We start from the raw sequence: 23,727 nt of genomic DNA, 5'->3' as shown, positions 1-23,727 counted from the left end.
CAAGAATTGATTGAAATGGTTGCAAATAACCAATTCATGTACACTTCTGAAAGGAATCCCGTGAACAATGGGACTAGTCAGAAGAAAGGAGTTCTTGAGATTGACACTCTGAATGCCATATTGGCTCAGAATAAGATATTGACTCAACAAGTCAATTTGATTTCTCAAAGTCTGTCTGGAATGCAAAATGCACCAAACAGTACTAAGGATGCTTCATCTGAGGAAGAAGCTTATGATCCTGAGAACCCTTCCATGGAAGAGGTGAATTACCTAGGAGAACCCTATGGAAATACCTACAATTCTTCATGGAGAAATCACCCAAATCTCTCTGGAAGAATCAAGAGAGACCTCAACAAGGTTTCAATAACAATAATGGTGGAAGAAACAGGTTTAGCAATGGCAAGCCTTTTCCATCATCTTCTCAGCAACAGACAGAGAGTTCTAAGCAGAATACTTCTGACTTAGCAACAATGGTCTCTGATCTAATAAGACCACTCAAAGTTTCATGAATGAAACAAGGTCCTCCATCAGAAATTTGGAAGGACAAGTGGGTCAGCTGAGCAAGAAGGTTACTGAACTCCCTCCTAGTACTCTCCCAAGTAATACAGAAGAAAATCCAAAAGGAGAGTGCAAGGCCATCAACATGGCCGAATATGGAGTGGAAAGAGAGGAAGAAGACGCCACTGAGAAAGACCCCAGTGGGCGTGCACCACTCTCCTCTGAGTTCCTCAATGAGGAACCTTGGGAATCTGAGGCTCAAAATGAGACCATAGAGATTCCATTGGACTTACTTCTGCCATTCATGAGCTCTGATGAGTATTCTTCCTCTGAAGAGGATGAGTATGTTACTGAAGAGCAAGTTGCTAATACCTTGGAGCAATCATGAAACTAAATGACAAGTTATTTGGAAATGAGACTTGGGAGGATGAACCTCCCTTGCTCACCAAAGAACTGGATGACTTGTCTAAGCAGAAACTGCCTCAAAAGAGGCAGGATCCTGGGAAGTTTTCTATACCTTGTACCATAGGCACCATGACCTTCAAGAAGGCCTTGTGTGACTTAGGGTCAAGTGTGAACCTCATGCCCCTCTCTGTAATGGAGAAATTAGGGATCTTAGAGGTGCAAGCTGCAAGAATCTCATTAGAGATGGCAGACAACTCAAGAAAACAAGCTCATGGACTTGTAGAGAATGTTTTGGTGAAGATTGAAAACCATTACATCCCTACTGACTTCATAGTCCTAGAGACTGGGAAGTGCATGGATGAATCCATCATCCTTGGCAGACCCTTCCTAGCCACAGCAAAGGCTGTGATTGATGTTGATAGAGGAGAGTTGATCATTCAAGTGAATGAAGAATCCTTGGTGTTTAAGGCCCAAGGACATCCCTCTATCATCATGGAGAGGAAGCATGAAGAGCTTCTCTCAAAACAGAGCCAAGCAGAGCCCCCACAGTCAAACTCTAAGTTTGGTGTTGGGAGGCCACAACCAAACTCTAAGTTTGGTGTTGAACCCCCACATTCAAACTCTAAGTTTGGTGTTGGGAGGTTCCAACACGGCTCTGAGCATTTCTGAGGCTCCATGAGAGTCCTCTGTCAAGCTAATGACATTAAAGAAGCGCTTGTTGGGAGGCAACCCAATGTTTTATAATTAATTATTTTCTTTTGTTATTTTATCTTTTTTGTAGGTTGATGATCATAAGAAGTCACAAAAACAATGAAAAAAGCAAAAACAGAATGAAAAATAGGAAGAAAAATAGCACACCCTGGAGGAGAAGAAACTGGCGTTCAAACGCCAGTAATGCTAGCTGTTGGGCGTTTAACGCCCAGTCTGGCACCATTCTGGGCGTTTAACGCCAGAAAGGGGCACCAGACTGGCGTTAAACGCCAGTAAAGGGCAAGAACCTGGCGTTAAATGCCAGGAATGGGCACCAGCCCGGCGTTTAACGCCAGAAATGGCTCAAACGTGATTTTGAGCAACATTTGGTGCAGGGATGACTTTTCCTTGACACTACAGGATCTGTGACCCCACAGGACCCTACCATCACTCTCTCTTCTTCCCCCATTCACCAATCACCTCAACACCTCTTCCCCAAAAACCCCTCACCTATCAAATCCCATCTTTCTCTTCACCACTCACATCCATCCTTCATAAAACCCCACCAACCTCACCCTTCAAATTCAAACCACTTTCCCTCCCAAACCCACCCATAATGGCCGAACCTTTACCCCCCTCTCTCCTATAAATACCCTTCTTCAACTCTTCATTTTCACACAACCTAAACACCCTTTCTTCCCCCTTCTTGGCCGAATACACCACCATCTCCCTCTTCCTCATTTCTTCTTCTTCTACTCTCTTCTTTCTTCTTTTGCTCGAGGACGAGCAAACATTTTAAGTTTGGTGTGGTAAAAGCATTGCTTTTTGTTTTTCCATAACCATTTATGGCATCCAAGGCCGGAGAAACCTCTAAAAAGAGGAAAGGGAAGGCAAAAGCTTCCACCTCCGAGTCATGGGAGATGGATAGATTCCTCTCAAGGGTGCATCAAGACCACTTCTATGAAGTTGTGGCCTTGAAGAAGGTGATCCCCGAGGTCCCCTTTTCACTCAAAAAGGGTGAATATCCGGAGATCCGCCATGAGATCCGAAGAAGAGGTTGGGAAGTTCTTACCAACCCCATTCAACAAGTCGGAATCTTGATGGTTCAAGAGTTCTATGCCAATGCATGGATCACAAAGAACCATGACCAAAGTGTGAACCCGAATCCAAAGAAATATCTCACTATGGTTCGGGGGAAATACTTGGATTTTAGTCCGGAGAGTGTGAGGGTGGCGTTCAACTTGCCTATGATGCAAGGAGATGAGCATCCTTACACTAGAAGGGTCAACTTTGATCAAAGGTTGGACCAAGTCCTCACAGTCATATGTGAAGAGGGCGCACAATGGAAGCAAGATTCAAGAGGAAAGCCGGTCCAATTGAGAAGGCATGACCTCAAGCCCGTGGCTAGAGGATGGTTAGAGTTCATACAACGCTCAATCATCCCCACTAGCAACCGGTCCGAAGTTACCATAGACCGGGCCATCATGATCCATAGTATCATGATTGGAGAAGAAATAGAGGTTCATGAGGTTATAGCCCAAGAACTCTATAAGGTGGCGGACAAGACCTCCACCTTGGCAAGGTTAGCCTTTCCTCATCTCATTTGTCACCTCTGTTATTCAGTTGGAGTTGACATAGAGGGAGACATTCCCATTGATGAGGACAAGCCCATCACCAAGAAAAGGATGGAGTACACAAGAGATCTCACTCATCATGAGATCCCTGAGATTCCTCAAGGGATGAATTTTCCTCCACAAAACTATTGGGAGCAACTAAACACCTCCCTAGGAGAACTAAGTTCCAACATGGGACAACTGAGGGTGGAGCATCAAGAGCACTCCATCATCCTTCATGAATTAGAGAAGATCAAAGAATCATGAGGGAGGAGCAACAAAGACAAGGAAGAGACATTGAGGAGCTCAAGCACTCCATAGGATCTTCAAGAGCAAGAAAGAGCCGCCATCACTAAGGTGGACCCGTTCTTTGATTTCCTTGTTATTGTTCTTCTGTTTTTCGAATTTTAATGCTTATGTTTATCCATGTTTGTGTCTTATGATCATTAGTGTCTTAGTGTCTATGCCTTAAAGTTATGAATGTCCTATGAATCCATCACCTTTCTTCAATAAAAACGTGCCTAATTGATAAAAGAAAGAATTGCATGAATTTTGAATTTTATAATAGTTTAATTATTTTGATGTGGTGGCAATATTTTTTGTTCTCTGAATGTATGCTTAAACAGTGCATATGTCTTTTGAATTTGTGGTTCATGAATGTTGGCTCTTGAAAGAATGATGAAAAAGGAGACATGTTACTGAGGATCTGAAAAATCAATAAAATGATTCTTGAAGCAAGAAAAAGCATTTCAAAAAAAAAAAAACCGAAAAAAAAACGAAAAAAAAAGAGAAAAAGAAGAGAAAGGAATAAGAGTTGTGATCCAAGGCAATAAGAGTGTGCTTAAGAACCCTGGACACCTCTAATTGGGGACTTTAGCAAAGCTGAGTCACAATCTGAAAAGGTTCACCCAATTATGTGTCTGTGGCATGTATGTATCCGGTGGTAATACTGGAAGACAGAGTGCTTTGGGCCACAGCCAAGACTCAATAAATAGCTATGTTCAAGAATCATCATACTTTACTAAGAGAATCATTAACACTATCTGGATTCTAAGTTCCTAAAGAAGCCAACCATTCTGGATTTCAAAGGATAGACTGAGATGCCAAAACTGTTCGGAGGCAAAAAGTTAAAAGCCCCGCTCATCTGATTAATACTGATCTTCACAGATGTTTTTGGAATTCATTGCATATTCTCTTCTTTTTATCTTATTTGATTTTCAGTTGCTTGAGGACAAGCAACAATTTAAGTTTGGTGTTGTGATGAGCGGATAATTTGTATACTTTTTGGCATTGTTTTTAGTATGTTTTTGTTATGATTTAGTTAGTTTTTAGTATATTTTTATTAGTTTTTAATTAAAATTCACTTTTCTGGACTTTACTATGAGTTTGTGTGTTTTTCTGTGATTTCAGGTATTTTCTGGCTGAAATTGAGGGACCTGAGCAAAAATCTGATCCAGAGACTCAAAAGGACTGCAGATGCTGTTGGATTCTGACCTGCCTGCACTCGAAGTGGATTTTCTAGAGCTACAGAAGCCCAATTGGCGCGCTCCCAACGGCGTTGGAAAGTAGACATTCTGGGCTTTCCAGCAATATATAATAGTCCATACTTTGCCCAAGATTTGATGGCCCAAACCGGCGTTCAAAGTCACCTCAAGAAATTCCAGCGTTAAACGCCGGAACTGGCACCTAATTGGGAGTTAAACGCCCAAACTGGCACTAAAGCTGGCGTTTAACTCCAAGGAGAGTCTCTACACGAAATTTCTTCATTGCTCAGCCCAAGCACACACCAAGTGGGCCCGGAAGTGGATTTTTATGTCATTTACTCATCTATGTACTAGTTTTCTATAAGTAGGACCTTTTACTATTGTATTAGAGAGCTTTTTGATCATGTTTTTATGATTGAACCCTCTTTGGGAGGCTGGCCATTCGGCCATACCTAGACCTTGTTCTTATGTATTTTCAACGGTGGAGTTTCTACACACCATAGATTAAGGTGTGGAGCTCTGCTGTACCTCGAGTATTAATGCAATTACTATTGTTCTTCCATTCAATTCCGCTTGTTCTTTTACCAAGATATCACTTGTTCTTCAACATGATGAAGGTGATGATTGACGCCCATCACCATTCTCACCCATGAACAAGGTGACTGACAACCATTCTTGTTCTACAAGCATCTGAGGCTTGGTGAATATCTCTTGGATTCCTGATTGCACGATGCATGGTTGATCGCCTGACAACCGAGTGCTCGCCTGACAAACGAGCCAGCCATTCCGTGAGATCAGAGTCTTCGTGGTATAGGCAAGAACTGATGGCGGCATTCAAGAGAATCCGGAAGGTCTAACCTTGTCTGTGGTATTCTGAGTAGGATTCAATGACTGAATGACTGTGACGTGCTTCAAACCTGTAACCTACTGGGCGTTAGTGACAGACGCAAAAGAGTGATTCTATTCCGGTAGGGGAGGGAACCAAACCGGTGATTGGCAGCACTGTGACAGAGTGCGTGCATTAGCTTTCACTGCGCGGATGGGAGGTAGCTGCTGACAACAGTGAGACCCTACACGAGCTTGCCATGGAAAGGAGTAAGAAGGATTGGATGAAGACAGTAGGAAAGCAGAGAGACGGAAGGGAAGGCATCTTCATGCGCTTATCTGAAGTTCCTACCAATGAATTACATAAGTATCACTATCTTTATCTTTTATGTTATTTTCGTTCATCACCATATATATCTGAGTTTGCCTGACTAAGATTTACAAGATGACCATAGCTTGCTTCAATACTAACAATCTCCGTGGGATCGACCCTTACTCACGTAAGGTTTATTACTTGGACGACCCAGTGCACTTGCTGGTTAGTTGTGCGAAGTTGTGTAATGCCATGGTATTGAGCGCACCAAGTTTTTGGAGCCATTACCAGGGATTATGAGAGTTGTGAAAAAGTATAGTTCACAATTTCGCGCACCAACAGCCCTATGTGATCTTGGAGCAAGCATCAATCTAATACCTGCATCCACTATCAGAAAGCTTGGGTTGACTGGAGAAGTCAAACCAACCCGGATATGCCTCCAACTTGCTGATGGCTCCATTAAACATCCATCAGGCATAATAGAGGATATGATTGTCAAGGTTGGGCCATTCGCCTTTCCAACTGACTTTGTGGTGCTGGAAATGGAGGAGCACAAGAGTGCAACTTTCATTCTAGGAAGACCTTTCCTAGCAACTGGACGAACTCTCATTGATGTACAAAAAGGGGAAGTAACCCTGAGAGTCAATGAGGATGAGTTCAAGTTGAATGCTGTGAAAGCTATGCAGCATCCAGACACACCAAATGACTGCATGGGCGCTGACATTATTGACTCTTTAGTGGAAGAGATCAATATGACTGAAAGCCTAGAATCAGAGCTTGAGGACATCTTCAAGGATGCTCAACCTGATCAAGAAGAACCAGAGGAAACAAAGGAATTTTTGAAAATTCTTCAAGAGGAGGATAAGCCTCCCAAACCTGAACTCAAACCACTACCACCATCCCTGAAGTATGCATTTCTGGGAGAGGATGACACTTTTCCAGTGATTATAAGCTCTGCCTTAAATCCACAGGAAGAGGAAGCACTGATTCAAGTGCTAAGGACACACAAGACAGCTCTTGGGTGGTCCATAAGTGATCTTAAGGGCATTAGCCCAGCTAGATGCATGCACAAGATCCTGTTGGAGGATAATGCCAAACCAGTGGTCCAACCACAGAGGAGGCTAAATCCAGCCATGAAGGAGGTGGTGCAGAAAGAGGTCACTAAATTACTAGAGGCTGGGATTATTTATCCTATTTCTGATAGCCCCTGGGTGAGCCCTGTCCAAGTTGTCCCCAAGAAAGGAGGCATGACAGTGGTTCATAATGAAAAAAATGAACTGGTTCCTACAAGAACAGTCACAGGGTGGCATATGTGTATTGACTACAGAAGGCTCAATACAGCCACCAGAAAGGATCATTTTTCTCTACCATTCATAGACCAAATGCTAGAAAGACTAGCTGGTCATGATTATTACTGCTTTTTGGATGGCTATTCAGGTTACAACCAAATTACAGTAGATCCTCAGGACCAAGAGAAAACAGCCTTTACTTGCTCTTCTGACGTGTTTGCCTACAGGAGGATGCCTTTTGGTCTGTGTAATGCTCCTGCAACCTTTCAGAGATGCATGTTATCCATCTTCTCTGATATGGTGGAGAAATTCCTGGAAGTCTTCATGGATGACTTCTCAGTATATGGAGACTCATTCAGCTCCTGTCTTGACCACCTAGCACTTGTCCTGAAAAGGTGCCAAGAGACTAACCTGGTTTTAAACTGGGAGAAATGTCACTTTATGGTGACTGAAGGAATTGTCCTTGGGCACAAAACTTCAAGCAGGGGAATAGAGGTGGATAAGGCAAAGGTAGAGGTAATTGAAAAATTACCACCACCTGCCAATGTTAAGGCAATCAGAAGCTTTCTGGGGCATGCAGGATTCTACAGAAGGTTCATAAAGGATTTTTCGAAAATTGCAAAACCTTTGAGCAACCTGCTAGCTGCTGACACACCATTTGTGTTTGACACACAGTGTCTGCAGGCATTTGAGACCCTGAAAGCCAAGCTGGTCACAGCACCAGTCATCTCTGCACCAGATTAGACATTACCATTTGAACTAATGTGTGATGCCAGTGACCATGCCATTGGTGCAGTGTTGGGACAGAGGCATAACAAGCTTCTGCACGTCATTTATTATGCCAGCCATGTTCTAAATGATGCACAGAATAATTACACAACCACAGAAAAAGAGTTACTTGCAGTGGTCTATGCCATTGACAAATTTAGATCCTATCTAGTGGGATCCAAAGTGATTGTGTACACTGACCATGCTGCTCTTAAATACTTACTCACAAAGCAGGATTCAAAACCCAGGCTTATAAGATGGGTGTTGCTTCTGCAAGAGTTTGATATAGAAATAAGAGACAGAAAAGGAACAGAGAATCAAGTGGCTGATCACCTGTCCCGGATAGAACCAGTAGCAGGAGCATCCCTCCCTCCTACTGAGATCTCTGAAACCTTTCCGGATGAGCAATTGTTTGCTATTCAGGAAGCTCCGTGGCTTGCAGACAGTGCAAACTATAAGACTCAAGGTTCTCCTTCTGTAACCATAGAGAGGAAGCATGAAGAGCTTCTCTCAAAACAGAGTCAAACAGAACCCCCACAGTCAAACTCTAAGTTTGGTGTTGGGAGGCCACCACCAACTTCTAAGTTTGGTGTTGAACCCCCACATTCAAACTCTAAGTTTGGTGTTGGGAGGTTCCAACATTGCTCTGAACATCTGTGAGGCTCCATGAGAGCCAACTGTCAAGCTACTGACATTAAAGAAGCGCTTGTTGGGAGGCAACCCAATGTTATATTTATTATTTTCCTCTGTTATTTTATGTTTTCTATAGGTTGATGATCATGGGAAGTCACAAATTCAATTGAAAAAGCAGAAACAGAAGGAAAAACAGAAAGAAAAATAGCACACCCTGGAGGAAAACCTTGCTGGCGTTTAAACGCCAGTAAGGGCAGCAAATGGGCGTTTAACGCCCAGTCTGGCACCATTCTGGGCGTTTAACGCCAGAAAGGGGCACCAGACTGGCGTTAAACGCCAGGAATGGGCACCAAGCTGGCGTTAAACGCCAGAAATGGGCACCAGCCCGGCGTTTAACGCCAGGATTGGTAGTAGGAGCATTTTTGCTCGCCACTTGGTGCAGGGATGAATTATCCTTGACACCTCAGGATCTGTGGACCCCACAGGATCCCCACCTACCCCACCACTCTCTCTCTTCTTTCTTCTTTTGCTCGAGGACGAGCAAACCTTCTAAGTTGGGTGTGGTAAAAGCGTTGCTTTTTGTTTCTCCATAACCATTTTTGGCACCTAAGGCCGGAGAAACCTCTAGAAAGAGGAAAGGAAAGGCAAAAGCTTCCACCTCAGAGCCATGGGAGATGGAGAGATTCATCTCAAGGGATGCACTTTCCTCCACAAAACTATTGGGAGCAAATCAACACCTCCCTAGGAGAATTGAGTTCCAACATGGGACAAGTAAGGGTGGAGCACCAAGAACATTTCATCCTCCTCCATGAAATTAAAGAAGATCATAGAATCATGAGAGAGGAGCAACAAAGGCAAGGAAGAGACATTGAGGAGCTCAAGCACTCCATAAGATCTTCAAGAGGAAGAACAAGCCGCCATCACTAAGGTGGACCCGTTCTTTAATCTCCTTGTTCTTTATTTTCTAGTTTTCGAATTTTTATGCTTATGTTTATCTATGTTTGTGTCTTATTACATGATCATTAGTATCTTAGTGTCTATGCCTTAAAGCTATGAATGTCCTATGAATCCATCACCTCTCTTAAATGAAAAATGCTTTAATCACAAAAGAACAAGAAGTACAGGATTTTGAATTCATCTCTGAAACTAGTTGAATTAGTTTGATGTGGTGACAATACTTTTTGTTTTCTGAATGAATGCTTGAACAGTGCATATGTCTTTTGAATTTGTTGTTTTAAGAATGTTAAAATTGTTGGCTCTTGAAAGAATGATGGAAAAGGAGAACTGTTATTGAGGATCTGAAAAATCATCAAATTGATTCTTGAAGCAAGAAAAAGCAGTGAATCAAAAAAAAAATGGTGTACGAAAAAAAAAAGAAGAGAAAAAGAAAAAGCAAGCAGAAAAAGCCAATAGCCCTTTAAACCAAAAGGCAGGGGTAGAAACAAAGTTGTGATCCAAGGCAAAAGAGTGTGCTTAAGAACCCTCGACACCTCTAATTGGGGACTCTAGCAAAGCTGAGTCACAATCTGAAAAGGTTCACCCAATCATGTGTCTGTGGCATGTATGTATCCGGTGGTAATACTGGAAGACAGAGTGCTTTGGGCCACGGCCAAGACTCATAAAGTAGCTGTGTTCAAGAATCATCATACCTAACTAGGAGAATCAATAACACTATCTGAATTCTGAGTTCCTATAGATGCCAATCATTCTGAACCTCAAAGGATAAAGCGAGATGCCAAAACTGTTCGGAAGCAAAAAGCTACTAGTCCCGCTCATCTAATTGGAACTAAGTTTCTTTGATATTTTGGAGTCTATAGTATATTCTCTTCTTTTTATTCTATTTTGATTTTCAGTTGCTTGGGGACAAGCAACAATTTAAGTTTGGTGTTGTGATGAGCGGATAATTTATACGCTTTTTGGCATTGTTTTTAGTATATTTTTAGTATGATTTAGTTAGTTTTTAGTATATTTTTATTAGTTTTTAATTAAAATTCACTTTTCTGGACTTTACTATGAGTTTGTGTGTTTTTCTATGATTTCAGGTATTTTCTGGCTGAAATTGAGGGACCTGAGCAAAAATCTGATTCAGAGGCTGAAAAGGACTGCAGATGCTGTTGGATTCTGACCTCCCTGCACTCGAAGTGGATTTTCTGGAGTTACAGAAGCTCAATTGGCGCGTTCTCAACGGCGTTGGAAAGTAGACATCCTGGGCTTTCCAGCAATGTATAATAGTCCATACTTTGCCCGAGATTTGATAGCCCAAACCGGCGTTGCAAATCAGCTTCAAAATTCCCAGCGTTTAACGCCGGAACTGGCATAAAAATTGGAGTTAAACGCCCAAACTGGCACAAAAGCTGGCGTTTAACTCCAGGAAGAGTCTCTACACGAAAATGCTTCAATGCTCAGCCCAAGCACACACCAAGTGGGCCCGGAAGTGGATTTTTCTGTCATTTACTCAATTCTGTAAACCCTAGGTTACTAGTTCACTATTAATAGGATCTTTTGACATTGTATCTGTACCTCATGACACTTTACACATTTCTCATTGTATCTTCTACAGCATGAGTCTCTAAACCCCATGGTTGGGGGTGAGGAGCTCTGCTGTGTCTTGATGGATTAATGCAATTACTACTGTTTCTTATTCAATCATGCTTGCTTCCGTTCTAAGATATCACTTGTTCTTAACCCGGATGAATGTGATGATCCGTGACACTCATCATATTCTCAACTATGAACGCGTGCCTGACAACCACCTCCGTTCTACCTTAGATTGAGTCGATATCTCTTGGATTCCTTAATCAGAATCTTCGTGGTATAAGCTAGAATTGATGGCGGCATTCAAGAGAATCCGGAAGGTCTAAACCTTGTCTATGGTATTCTGAGTAGGATTCAATGATTGAATGACTGTGACGAGCTTCAAACTCGCGATTGTGGGGCGTTAGTGACAGACGCAAAAGAATCACTAGATTCTATTCCGACATGATCGAGAACCGACAGCTGGATAGCCGTGCCGTGACAGGGTGCGTTGAACATTTCCACTGAGAGGATGGGAGGTAGCCATTGACAACGGTGAAACCCTACATACAGCTTGCCATGGAAGGAGCCTTGCGTGTTTGAAGAAGAAGACCGTAGGAAAGCAGAGGTTCAGAAGACAGAACATCTCTAAAACCTCAACCTATTCTCCATCACTGCAATTCAAGTACCTGTTTTATGTTCTTTTGCTTTTTACAATCAATCCTGATAATCTTTGATATCCTGACTAAGAGTTACAAGGTAACCATAGCTTGCTTCAAGCCGACAATCTCCGTGGGATCGACCCTTACTCACGTACGGTATTACTTGGACGACCCAGTGCACTTGCTGGTTAGTTGTGCGGGATTGCAAAGTGTGATTGCAATTTCGTGCACCACTACTTCTATACCATCTTTTGAAATCTTGTGACCAAGAACCACCCCTTTAGTCACCATAAAATGGCACTTCTCCCAGTTTAAAACCTGGTTGGTTTCTTAACACCTTTTTAGCACAAGAGTAAGATGGTATAGGCAATCAGAATATGAGTTCCCAAACACAGAGAAGTTGTCCATAAATACTTCTATGAACTTCTCAATCATATTTGAAAAAATGGAGAGCATGCACCTTTAGAATGTTGCAAGTGCATTGCACAATCCAAAGGGCATTCTCCTATAAGCAAAGACACCATATGGACAAGTAAATGAAGTTTTTTCTGATCCTTGGGGTCTACAACAATTTGATTGTAGCCCGAATATCCATCCAGGAAGCAATAATACTCATGTCCTGCCAATCTTTCAAGCATCTGGTCCATGAAGGGTAGGGGAAAGTGATCTTTCCGGATGGCTTCATTAAGTTTCCGGTAGTCAATGCACATATGCCATCTGGTCACTGTCCTTGTGGGTATCAATTCATTCTTCTCATTTGCCACAACAGTGATCCCTCCCTTCTTAGGGACTACTTGCACCGGGCTTACCCAAGGGCTGTCTGAGATGGGGTAGATCACCCCTGTTTGCCACAATTTCAACACTTTTTTCTGAACCACTTCATTCATAGTTGGGTTCAGCCTCCTTTGTTGTTGTCTTGAGGGTTTGGCATCCTCTTCAGCTGATATTTTATACATACACATTGAAGGACTGATCCCCTTTAAATCTGCAAGTGTCCAGCCTATGGCGTCCTTGTGTTGTCTCAGCACTTGGATAAGTTCCTCTTCTTCTTTCTTACTCAGACTTGAATTTATGATTACTGGGTGAGTGTTGTTAGCACCCAGATATGCATATTTCAAGCTGGGTGGTAAGGCTTTCAGCTCTAGTTTTGGTGACTATGCATCTTTGTTATTTGTGGTAGTTGGCATGATCGAGTTCCTCATGGTTGCTTTTGGTAGTTCTCCATCTGGTGCTTGTTCCAGCTCAATGCTTTCTCCACATTATTCTTTTTTCATGACTTCTTGAACTATCTATTCCATGGAGTCTACCAGCATGCATTCTCCTATGGATTCTTTGGGGTAACTTATTGCTTTAAAGATGTTAAAGACTATTTTCTCTTCATGCAATCTCAAGACTAGTTCCCCTTTCTGCACATCAATGATGGCTCCAGCAGTAGCTAGAAATGGTCTTCCTAGGATAATTGACGTGTTGGCCTCTTCTTCCATGTCCAGCACAACGAAATCAGCAGGGAAAATGAATTTTCCTACTTTCACTAGCAAATCTTCCACCACCCCATGTGGAAACTTAAATGTTCTGTCAGCCAATTGGAGTGCCATTCTTGTTGGCTTGGCTTCCTCAATCTTAATCATTCTCATCATGGTTAGGGACATAAGATTTATGCTAGCTCCCAAATCACACAAAGCTTTCTCAAAAGTGATGTCCCCTATGATGCAGGGGGATATAAAAACTCCATGGGTCTTTCAGCTTTTGAGGCAGCTTCTTCTGTATGATGGCGCTGCATTCCTCAGTCAATACTATGGTTTCTTTTGCCTCCCAGTTCCTCTTTTTGGTTATAAGATCCTTTAAGAACTTGGCATAGAATGGCATTTGTTCTAATGCCTCAGCAAATGGTATGTTGATTTGGAGCCTCTTGAAGATCTCTAGGAACTTGGAGAACTGGCCATCCTTCTCATCTTTTCTCAGTCTTTGTGCGTATGGTGCCTTTGGCACATAGGGCTTCAAGACTGGTTTTGGTGGAGGTGAAGCTGGGATCTCCCCTTCATCCTTGTTCCCATGCTTTGATGCAACCTATTCATGATTATCTTTGCTTGGGGTTCCTTCCTCTACAATCTTCCCATTTCTTAGAGTTATGGCTTTGCATTCCCCTCTTGGGTTAGCCATGGTATCACTGGGAAATGTGTGTGTGGGAAGTGGGATTTGCTTGGACAAAATCCCCACTTGTGCTTCCAACTTTGAGATTGATGCGCCTTGATTTTTCAGATTTGACTTGTATTCCTCTTGATTAGCATCTATCCTTCTATTAATTTGTGCTTGTCTGTCCATGAGGGTGGAGACTGCTCCTAAAATCTGGGATGACAGTTGTGCTCTCTATCCTCTCAAAGTTGCTCTTGATTTTGCATGGTTGCATAATTGAGGATGGTTCATCTTGATTGAGGTTGTTGTGTATAGGTTGGTTGTTATGGTATGATGTGTTTTGTGAGTTATGGTAAGGTCTATGGTTCCCTGTTTGATGGTTGGGTTTGTGGTTGGGATGCTGATTTGATGAATAAGGCTTGTTGTGGTCCTGGTTATGGTTTTGTCGATTTCCCCACCCGAAGTTTGGGTGGTTCTTCCAACCTAGGTTGTATGTCTTAGAGTGTGGGTCATATGGTATTCTGGATGAATTGTTCACATAATTAGCTTGTTTCCAGTCACCTTCAGATTCTGGTACATTTCCTTCTTGTTGAGGAGTTTGGTCTTGAATGACTGAGGCTTGGTTGGCCTCCATCCTCTTGGTTATGGCTGCTATTTGTGCTGCAATTGCCTTGTTTTGAGCTAACAAAGCATCTACAGAGTTGAGTTCTAGCACTCCCTTCTTCTGAGTCCTTTCTGAGCATAGAAATACTCATTTTCAGCTACAGTCTCAATGACATCTATGGCTTTTTCAATGGTTTTCTTTTTGTTGAGTGAGCCTCCTAAAGAATGATCCACTGCCTTCTTTGCTTCATAGGATAGTCCCTTATAAAAGATATGTAGTTGTACCCGCTCATTGAATATTTCTGGTGGGCATCTTCTTGTCAGATCTTTGAATCTCTCCCAGACCTCATAGAGTGTTTCTCCATCTTGTTGTCTGAAAGTTTGCACCTCAGCTCTCAGCCTGTTGATTCTTTTTATAAGGTAAAATCTTGCAAGGAATCTGTTCATGACCTCCTCCCATGTAGTTAGGCTATCCTTGGGGAATGATTCCAACCACTTTGCTGCCTTATCTCTGAGGGAGAAAGGGAACAAGAGTAGTTTGTAGATGTCAGGGTGTACCCTGTTGGACTTTACAGTATCACATATCCTCAAGAATGTGCTGAGATGTTGATTAGGGTCTTCTTGGGCTCTTCCTCCATATGAGCAATTTTTCTGAACAAGTGTGATGAGCTGAGGCTTCAGCTCAAAATTATTGGCATGAATTATTGGCTTTAGGATGCTACTGCCACAATTTCCTGGGTTTGGGTTGATGTAGGAGCCTAAGACTCTCCTTTCTTGCCCATCATGATAGACTGGGCCTTCTCTGGCATGGTTATGAACTTCTTCCTCATGGTGATTCTCCATATTCTCCTCCATGTTTGTTTCAAAATACTCTTCCTCTTCCTCAACACCAACGACTCTCTTCCCTCTTGCTTCCCTCCTTAATCTAAGGAAGGTCCTCTCAGGTTCAGAATCAAAGGAAGTTGAAGCCCCACTTCTCCTACCTGTCATACAACCAATCAAGGCAAAAAAAAGCAAGAAAGAAAATAGATGAAGAAATTACTTTTGTTAGAGTAGTTGTTAGTGTGAGTGGTGCAATTGATCGAACAGTTATAAGAGTGTAAATATGGATACTGAATAAAATAATCAAGGAAGAAGGAAATAGAGCTCAAAATAAAATAATAAAAAATGCTAAATAAAAGAAATTAAAATAACAAGGAATTTAAATTACTTAATCTAGCTCTCCAATCAATTTAATCACTATCAAATTTGAGCCAATCCCCGGCAACGGCGCCATAAAACTTGATGAGTTCTAATTCACACCCCATTCAAAAATTAGTGAATTAGTTCTTTTGGCAAGCGCACCAAAATTATCGCCAAGTAATAACCCACAGTGGAGTGGGATCGTATCCACGGAGATTGGCAAATTCAAGCAGTTTTAATTGGTTGATGAATTAGCCAAGCGGATCAATAAGATTGTGAAGTACAGAATTATAAATGACATAAATGTAAAAGACTAGAATATAAAGAAAAGCAAGAAAGTGCATAAACGGAAATTGCAGAATGTAAAATGCTGAATCATAAATGACTTGAATGTAAATGGGAGTGGGGAATTACTGAATGTAAAAATTAAGCTGTAAAGAAATGGATAGATAAGAATGGGGAAGTTCATTGAGATTGGGAGATGTTGTCTCTTTGGATCAAATCTAGCTTATATCCTCTTCAATCATGCAACTTATTGACCTCTTGGCAATCATGATTGATTGAGCCCCAATCCCTTGGTGACTCAATCTCTCAGATCTTGATCAATAGCCAATTCCTTGGTCTAATTGCTCGTGAAGAGAGATTTGCTTGGTCCCTGATTATACCACACACCCTTATAGGTCCAGGTAGAGGGAGGATTATATGTCACGTATCCAAACACCAAAACCCAGATTCTACACAAGTGTGAGAAGGGATTTCAAGCATGGTTTTATGTTTCCTTTCCGAAGGTTCCCATGAAACCCAATTGCATTCAATCTCTTTCCCAAGATAATTAAACACTAAGAATTAAGAACAAAATTCCTTCTAGCAAATCAAAGAGAAGATGAAGAGAAAAAGAATTATTATCAATCCATCAAGTACAACAGAGCTCCCTCTCTCAATGAGAGGGAAGTTAGCTACACAAAGCTCAAAAAGTACTCAAAAGTGAAGTGTAAAAGTGGATCTAAAACTGACTGCTTAACCCCCTTCTTCAGAACACCCTGGGGTTATTTATACTACTCCTAGTAAAATAAAAGATTTACAAAAGCGAAAAAGGGAAATTACATTTTGGAGGAAAACAAAACACTCAATAAGCGTGACTTCTTAGCTGGCGTGTGGCTGGCACTTTACTGGCGTGTCACGTGCCCTTCATTTCTAGCTTGGCGTGCCACGCCCAATCCTTCAAGTGGCACGCTCATCTCTCTATCAACCTTGGCGTGTCACGCCTTCGAACTCAAGTGCCACGCCCTTTGCCTTTTTCAACTTTTCTTTACCTCTGGAAACTTGAACTGGCGTGCCATGCCTAGGGTCTGGCGTGCCAAGCCCTTGTTCTTTGCTTGGCTAAGCTTTTCTGGAAAGTTGCACTGGCGTGGCGCGCCCAGGGTTTGGCGTGCCACACCCCTTTGTGAGTGACTGGTTCCTCTGTTTGGCATGCCACACCACGAACTCAAGTGGCATGCCCCAATGCTTCTTTGCCCTCTGAATGACACTGGCGTGCCACTCTTGGTTACTCAAGTGGCACGCCTAAGTGAAGAATGGTGAATGGCATGCCACGCCTTCAATACCATGTGGCCTGCCCCATGTAATTGGCCTCCTTCATCCTCTCTGGAAACTTGTACCACGCCTGAAGGCTAGCATGCCATGCTCAAAATCTTGCCTTGATTCCAGTGGTTGGCGTGCCACGCCTCAGCTTCAAGTGGCACGCCATAGTGAGATGATTGGGTTGGCGCGCCACGCCTTCGATACCAAGTGGCACGCCTAAGTGAGATTGAGAGGTTGGCGTGGCACGCCTTCGACTTCAAGTGGCACGCCTAGTCTTTAGTTGCCTTCAGCTCCTTCTCTGGATTATTGTACCAGCGTGTCACGCCATGCTGCTCAAGTGGCAGGCCCATGCATTTGTAAACTCTTCAAGCTTGGCATGCCACGCCTGGGTTCTCAAGTGGTACGCCCAAGTGACTTCTTGGAGCTGGCGTGCCACGCCTTCGACACCAAGTGGCACGCCATAGTGGAGGTTCTTCTTGAGATGGTGAGTTAGCATGCCACGCCCCTTTGCTTAAGTGGCACGCCCATAGTAGTTGATGGGTCAGGCGTGCCATGCCCAATCTGGCGTGCCATGCCCCTTTTGTGTCCTCCATTTTGCTCTCTGGAATTTTGTACTAGGGTGCCACGCCCAGTCCCTGGCGTGCCATGCCCATATGCATGCTTGGACTTCTTCTCTGGACTTTAGTACTGGCGTGCCACGCCAGTGCATTTTTGTGGTGTTTGCTCCAAGTGGCACGCCAGTTTCACACGCTTAGCTTCTTGTTTGTCTTCTACCCATTTTTGATGTATTTTTCACCTGAAATTTAGCACAACTCATCTCAAAGTAGTGTACCATAATATTCATCAAATAATGCATGAATTGTACTGATCAAATGAGATTTATGCTCTTTTATGGTCTTCTTTATGCAAGAAAGAAGGGTAGATGATGCAAGTCATCATGCCACTACCCGGCATTTAGCACCAGGTGATCTGAAAAGTTGAAATTGCATTATATTTGGTGGCGCTAAACGCCACTACCTGGCGTTTAGCGCCAGGTCCGTGTTTTCAGGTGGGGACCACATGTGCAGCAACAATCCAAGAAAGACATTTTTAGTTTTTAATTTAATTTTTGAATTAAGAAAAGATATTATTAGGTTTTAGAATTTTAATTTTGTATTAATTAGGATTAGATATAAAAAGAGAAAAGATTCAACCTTTCGGACTCTCTTATCTTCTTCTTTCTCATTCTGCACTTTTACACTTTTACTCTAAGTTTGTCTTTTATCCATGAGAAACTAAACCTCCATTGTTAAGGTTAGTAGCTCTGTTTATTTTAATGGATTAATACTATTATCATTCTACTCTTAATCAATGCACAGATTTAAATTCAAGGATTGATTTCATTCTTCATCCTAGGAATTAAAGTATATTGGAAGATACTTTTTTTCTATTTGAATTCTTGTTGAATCTTGAAAAAGTTATATTATTGGAATTACAGCTTGAAATCAATTCCTCACAACTCTCTGATTATCTGGATTCACGCGATATGTTAGATATAATAGCTTCATTTTTGGGTACTTAGGGTTTGTCTAGCTCATGAACTAGATTTGGACTTAATCTTCTAATTTAAATTAAGTGAACGAGGAATTGGTGGTTGATTGGTTTAGAGGAGATTAAATTACTAAGGAATTAAGGTTTGATCACTTAAGGTTTGCTATGAATTGAATCCTTGCATGATAAAAGTAGTTGATAAGAATTGTTAATATAAAAATTTATATATCTCAAAAACCTTAAGTGTATTCTCATATTATTCTCACCAACCATTCAATCTCTGATTTACTGTTTTATGCTTAAAACCATTCATTTTTTTCTTGTCTAACTAGCCTAATCACTCAACTATTGTTCCTTAATATATTAATCCCCGTGGGATCGACACTCACTTACCTGAGTTATTACTTGGTACGACCCGGTGCACTTGCCAATTAGTTTGTGGTATTCAAAATTTGCACCACTATACCTTATGGTCATTATTTGCTTTAATGCTTCCTCCTTTACCCGAGCTTGTTCTTGGACTTTGGGAAGGAGATCGAGTTCTTCCCTTTGAGCTTGAATGTTTCTCACTTCATTGTAGAATCTGACCCCTAGACTTTCTTTATTAACCTCTACTGGAATCATGGCTTCTATGACATAAACAAATCGGAATAGGAATTCTCTAGTTGTGGAATGGAGAGTTATCTGATATGTCCACAAGACTTGGGGAAAATCTTTGGCCCATGCACCTTTTGCATCTTGTAGTATTCGCTTGAGCCTAGCCAGTATGACTTTGTTCGCGGCTTCTGCTTGCCCATTGGCCTGATAGTGCTATACCGACATGAACTAATGCTTAATCTTAAGACATGCGCTTCCTCTTTGGGCCTCCAAGTGGATTTAGCACTTCTTAGTTTTATTCGATTTTCTTTTTGTAATTTTTATTTACAAAATAATATCTTTTTAGGTCTAGAATTTATTATTAGGTTAGTATTTAAAGGAAAAGATCACTTAAGTTTAGGATCTTCTTCTTTCTGCACTTTTTCAGAAACCTATTTTCTCTATAAGTTATGAGCAACTAAACCCCCTGGTTAAGGTTAGGAGCTCTGTTTATTTCTATGGATTAAGATTATTATTCTTCTATTTTAATATATGTTTGATTAAATTCTAAGGTGTTGTTTTTGTTCTTGATATTATGAATTGGGTGGAACGAGAGTATGACCCTTTTCTACATGAGTTCTTGTGATTCTCGGGAGAGTTATCTCGCTTGAACTACAGCTTGAAAACACTCCTCCTAGACGGCTAATCACACAATCTGATGGGGATAGGCAATATCTATTCAGCCGAGATTAGGGTGATTAGGGCCTTTGTGGTATAAACTAGTTTTCTGAACATCACCCTCCAATCTGAATTGAGTGACAACGGGAATGGCGTTTGATGAGGGTTAGAGGAGATTAAATTACTAAAAGATTTGGATTTAATCACTTATGGTTTGCCATAGAATGAATCATTCATTGTTAAAATAGTTAGTAAGAAGTTTTATTCCAGAAAGCTAAACATCTCCGAGACCTTAACTGATTTCTCATCATTGTTTTTCACTAAACCTTTACCCGCTTTTCTTTGCATGCTTATTTATTATTTTTATGTGTTTACAACAACAACAACAACTCTCTTTACTGTTTGCCTGACTAAGTTCAACAGGATAACCATTTCTTGCTTAGTCCGACAATCCTCTTGGGATCGACCCTCACTCACTTGAGATATTAGTTGGACAATCCAGTGTACTTGCCGGTTCAGTTGTCGATATTCCGAAAATCTGCACTAAGTTTTTGGCACCATTGCTGGGGATTGTTTGTGATTGACAACTACCAGTTGTCTTGTTGCTTAGATTAGGTATTTTTCTTAGTTTTGCTTATTCAATTTTTTCTTTTAATTTTCAATTTTGCTTTTGTGTTTCGTTTAAATTTTTTATTTTTATATTATTTATCTTTCCCTTTAATTTCAAATTTTTGCTTTATTAATTTTCATTTAATTTCAAATTTTAAGTTTAGTATCCCTTTAGTGTTTTTCTTTCTTTTTGAATTTTGAAAATGTTTGAACCCTTTTATTTTCGATTGTAAAAAATTTTTAGGTTAAATTTTGCATTCTTATTTTCGAATTATTTTGTTAATTGTTTACTTTTTGTTTTAATTTTTTTTTACGTAGGATATCTCACAGGCGGCTTTTCCATACTCTGACATAGAGACTCTCACTTTTTCATTATTTACTGTTGTTTATGAGCAGGAATAGGGATAAAGAACCCCTTTTCGAGTTTGATTCTGAATCTGAAAGAACCTTGAGGCGACATTTGCAACAAGAAGCCAGAGAAAATCTCAAGGAGACCTTTGAGAAGAAAGTTGAAGATACCACTATGGCAGCTAATGGAGGGAATCTGAACACTGAAGAGCAAGCAAGGAAGGTGCTTGGCTCATACACTGCACCCACACCTGACTTTTTTGGGCACAGTATATCTGTATCTGCCATTGGTGCCAATAATTTTGAGTTTAAGCCTTAACTGGTCACTCTAGTGCAACAGAACTGTCAGTTTCATGGACTCCCATAGGAGGACCGCAACAAATTCAGGTCACTGCTCTTGAGATGGCATGGCATCCTCTCTGCCCCCAATTTCCACTGGGCATCTGGAATGCATATGTCAGTGACTACTTGCTCCAGTCGCTGATCTCTATTCGCCTTCTCACTGTAGGACTGAAGTGAGGGCATATTTCGTGGTATTTGGAGGGTCTGCCGGATAATCTCTGGGCTAAAATTAATGACTCTTCCCTTTACAAAGCTTCTGTGGTTCCTTTCATTGACTCCAGATACATCCTTGTATGTAATCCATAGATTTTCATAGAATTCTTGAATCATCAATTGTCCCACCTGTGTGTGCGAATTACACAGAAGTTGCCATCCTCTTCTTTGAATTTGGTGTTGAATTTTTGGATATTCATTCGGTTGGAGGTTAAATCGCACTTCTTGGAGAACCGGCCCCTTGCTAGTGACCTCATAAAAATGTTCTTCATGTAATTTAGTGCGAAAACGTCGTGCATCATGAGAACTGGTGACCGGTTCCTTTTCTTTTCTCTTCTAGGAAGGTTGGGAGGTCTTTGGTGCCATGAAAATAACAAAATAAAACTGGCAAAGCGACAACACCAAACTTAAAACTATGCTCGTCCCTAAACAAAATAAAAAAATACAAATGGGAAGAAGAAAGAATAGCAGAAATTGAAACAGAAGAAAATAAAAATTAATGCTAAAAGTTTTCTTCTTTTTTTTCAGAATAAAACAGAAAATAGAAAGGGGTGAACGAAGGGGGAAGTGCTGGATAGAAGAGGGTGGTATTGAAGGAGGAGGCGGTACGGTTAGGTTGAGGTGTATGAATAAGGGCTTGGATGTGGTTGGAGGAGGGGTTGCTACGTAGGGCAGGTATTGTGTTTTAGGGATAAGTGGAGGGGAGAGTATAGAAGGAGGAATAGAGTTAGTATTTTCTGAGTTTAGAAAGAGGGACGGAAGTGTTGTGGGATGTGGTTTGAAGTGGGAAATAGGAGGCTATATATAGTGGAGAGGGGGTAAGTGCATTGGGGTTCAGGAGGGAGGGCACAAGTGTAGTTGATGAGCGGATAATTTATACGCTTTTTGGCATTGTTTTTAGTATGTTTTTAGTGTGATTTAGTTAGTTTTTAGTATATTTTTATTAGTTTTTAGTTAAAATTCACTTTTCTCGACTTTACTATGAGTTTGTGTGTTTTTCTGTGATTTCAGGTATTTTCTGGCTGAAATTGAGGGATCTGAGCAAAAATCTGATCTAGAGGCTGAAAAGGACTGCAGATGCTGTTGGATTCTGACCTCCCTACACTCAAAGTGGATTTTCTGGAGCTACAGAAGTCCAATTGGCCCGCTCTCAACGGCGTTGGAAAGTAGACATCCTGGGCTTTCCAGCAATGTATAATAGTTCATACTTTGCCTGAGATTTGATGGCCCAAACCGGCGTTGTAAATCAGCTTCAGAATTCCCAGCGTTTAACGCTGGAACTGGCATAGAAATTGGAGTTAAACGCCCAAACTGGCATAAAAGCTGGCGTTTAACTCCAAAAAGAGCCTCTACACGAAAATGCTTCAATGCTCAGCCCAAGCACACACCAAGTGGGCCCGGAAGTGGATTTTTCTGTCATTTACTCATTTCTGTAAACCCTAGGTTACTAGTTCACTATTAATAGGATCTTTTGACATTGTATCTGGACCTCATGACACTTTACACGTTTCTTTGTGTACCTTCCACGGCATGAGTCTCTAAACCCCATGGTTAGGGGTGAGGAGCTCTGCTGTGTCTTGATGGATTAATGCAATTACTACTATTTCTTATTCAATCATGCTTGCTTCCGTTCTAAGATATCACTTGTTCTTAACCCGGATGAATGTGATGACCCGTGACACTCATCATATTCTCAACCATGAACGCGTGCCTGACAACCACATCCGTTCTACTTTAGATTGAGTAGATATCTCTTAAATTCCTTAATCAGAATCTTCGTGGTATAAGCTAGAACTGATGGCGGCATTCAAGAGAATCCGGAAGGTCTAAACCTTGTCTGTGGTATTCTGAGTAGGATTCAATGATTGAATGACTGTGACGAGCTTCAAACTCCTGAGGGCGGGGCGTTAGTAACAGACGCAAAAGAATCACTGGATTCTATTCCGGCCTGATTGAGAACCGACAGATGGATAGCCGTGCCGTGACAGGGTGCGTTGAACATTTCCACTGAGAGGATGGGAGGTAGCCACTGACAACGGTGAAACCCTTGCATACAGCTTGCCATGGAAGGAGCCTTGCGTGTTTGAAGAAGAAGACAGTAGGAAAGCAGAGGTTCAGAAGACAGAGCATCTCCAAAACCTCAACCTATTCTCCATTACTGCAAAACAAGTACTTATTTCATGTTCTTTTGCTTTTCACAATCAATCCTGATAATTTTTGATATCCTGAATAAGAGTT

General features: G+C 41.4%; 1 protein-coding gene across 1 annotated transcript; it reads right to left on the bottom strand.

Moving 5' to 3' along the window:
- Positions 1 to 12,983: 12,983 nt before the first annotated feature.
- On the bottom strand, positions 12,984 to 13,331 carry LOC130962942 (uncharacterized). Its single transcript, XM_057889100.1, has one exon. It carries the CDS (start codon positions 13,329 to 13,331, stop codon positions 12,984 to 12,986), a length of 348 nt encoding a protein of 115 aa, XP_057745083.1.
- Between the last annotated feature and the right edge of the window lie 10,396 nt (positions 13,332 to 23,727).

The sequence above is a fragment of the Arachis stenosperma genome, chromosome 2 (genome assembly GCF_014773155.1).
Source record: "Arachis stenosperma cultivar V10309 chromosome 2, arast.V10309.gnm1.PFL2, whole genome shotgun sequence".
Classification (NCBI taxonomy): domain Eukaryota; kingdom Viridiplantae; phylum Streptophyta; class Magnoliopsida; order Fabales; family Fabaceae; genus Arachis; species Arachis stenosperma.
Note: the sequence above shows the minus strand (reverse complement) of the source record. Positions and strands in the feature narration are given on the sequence as shown.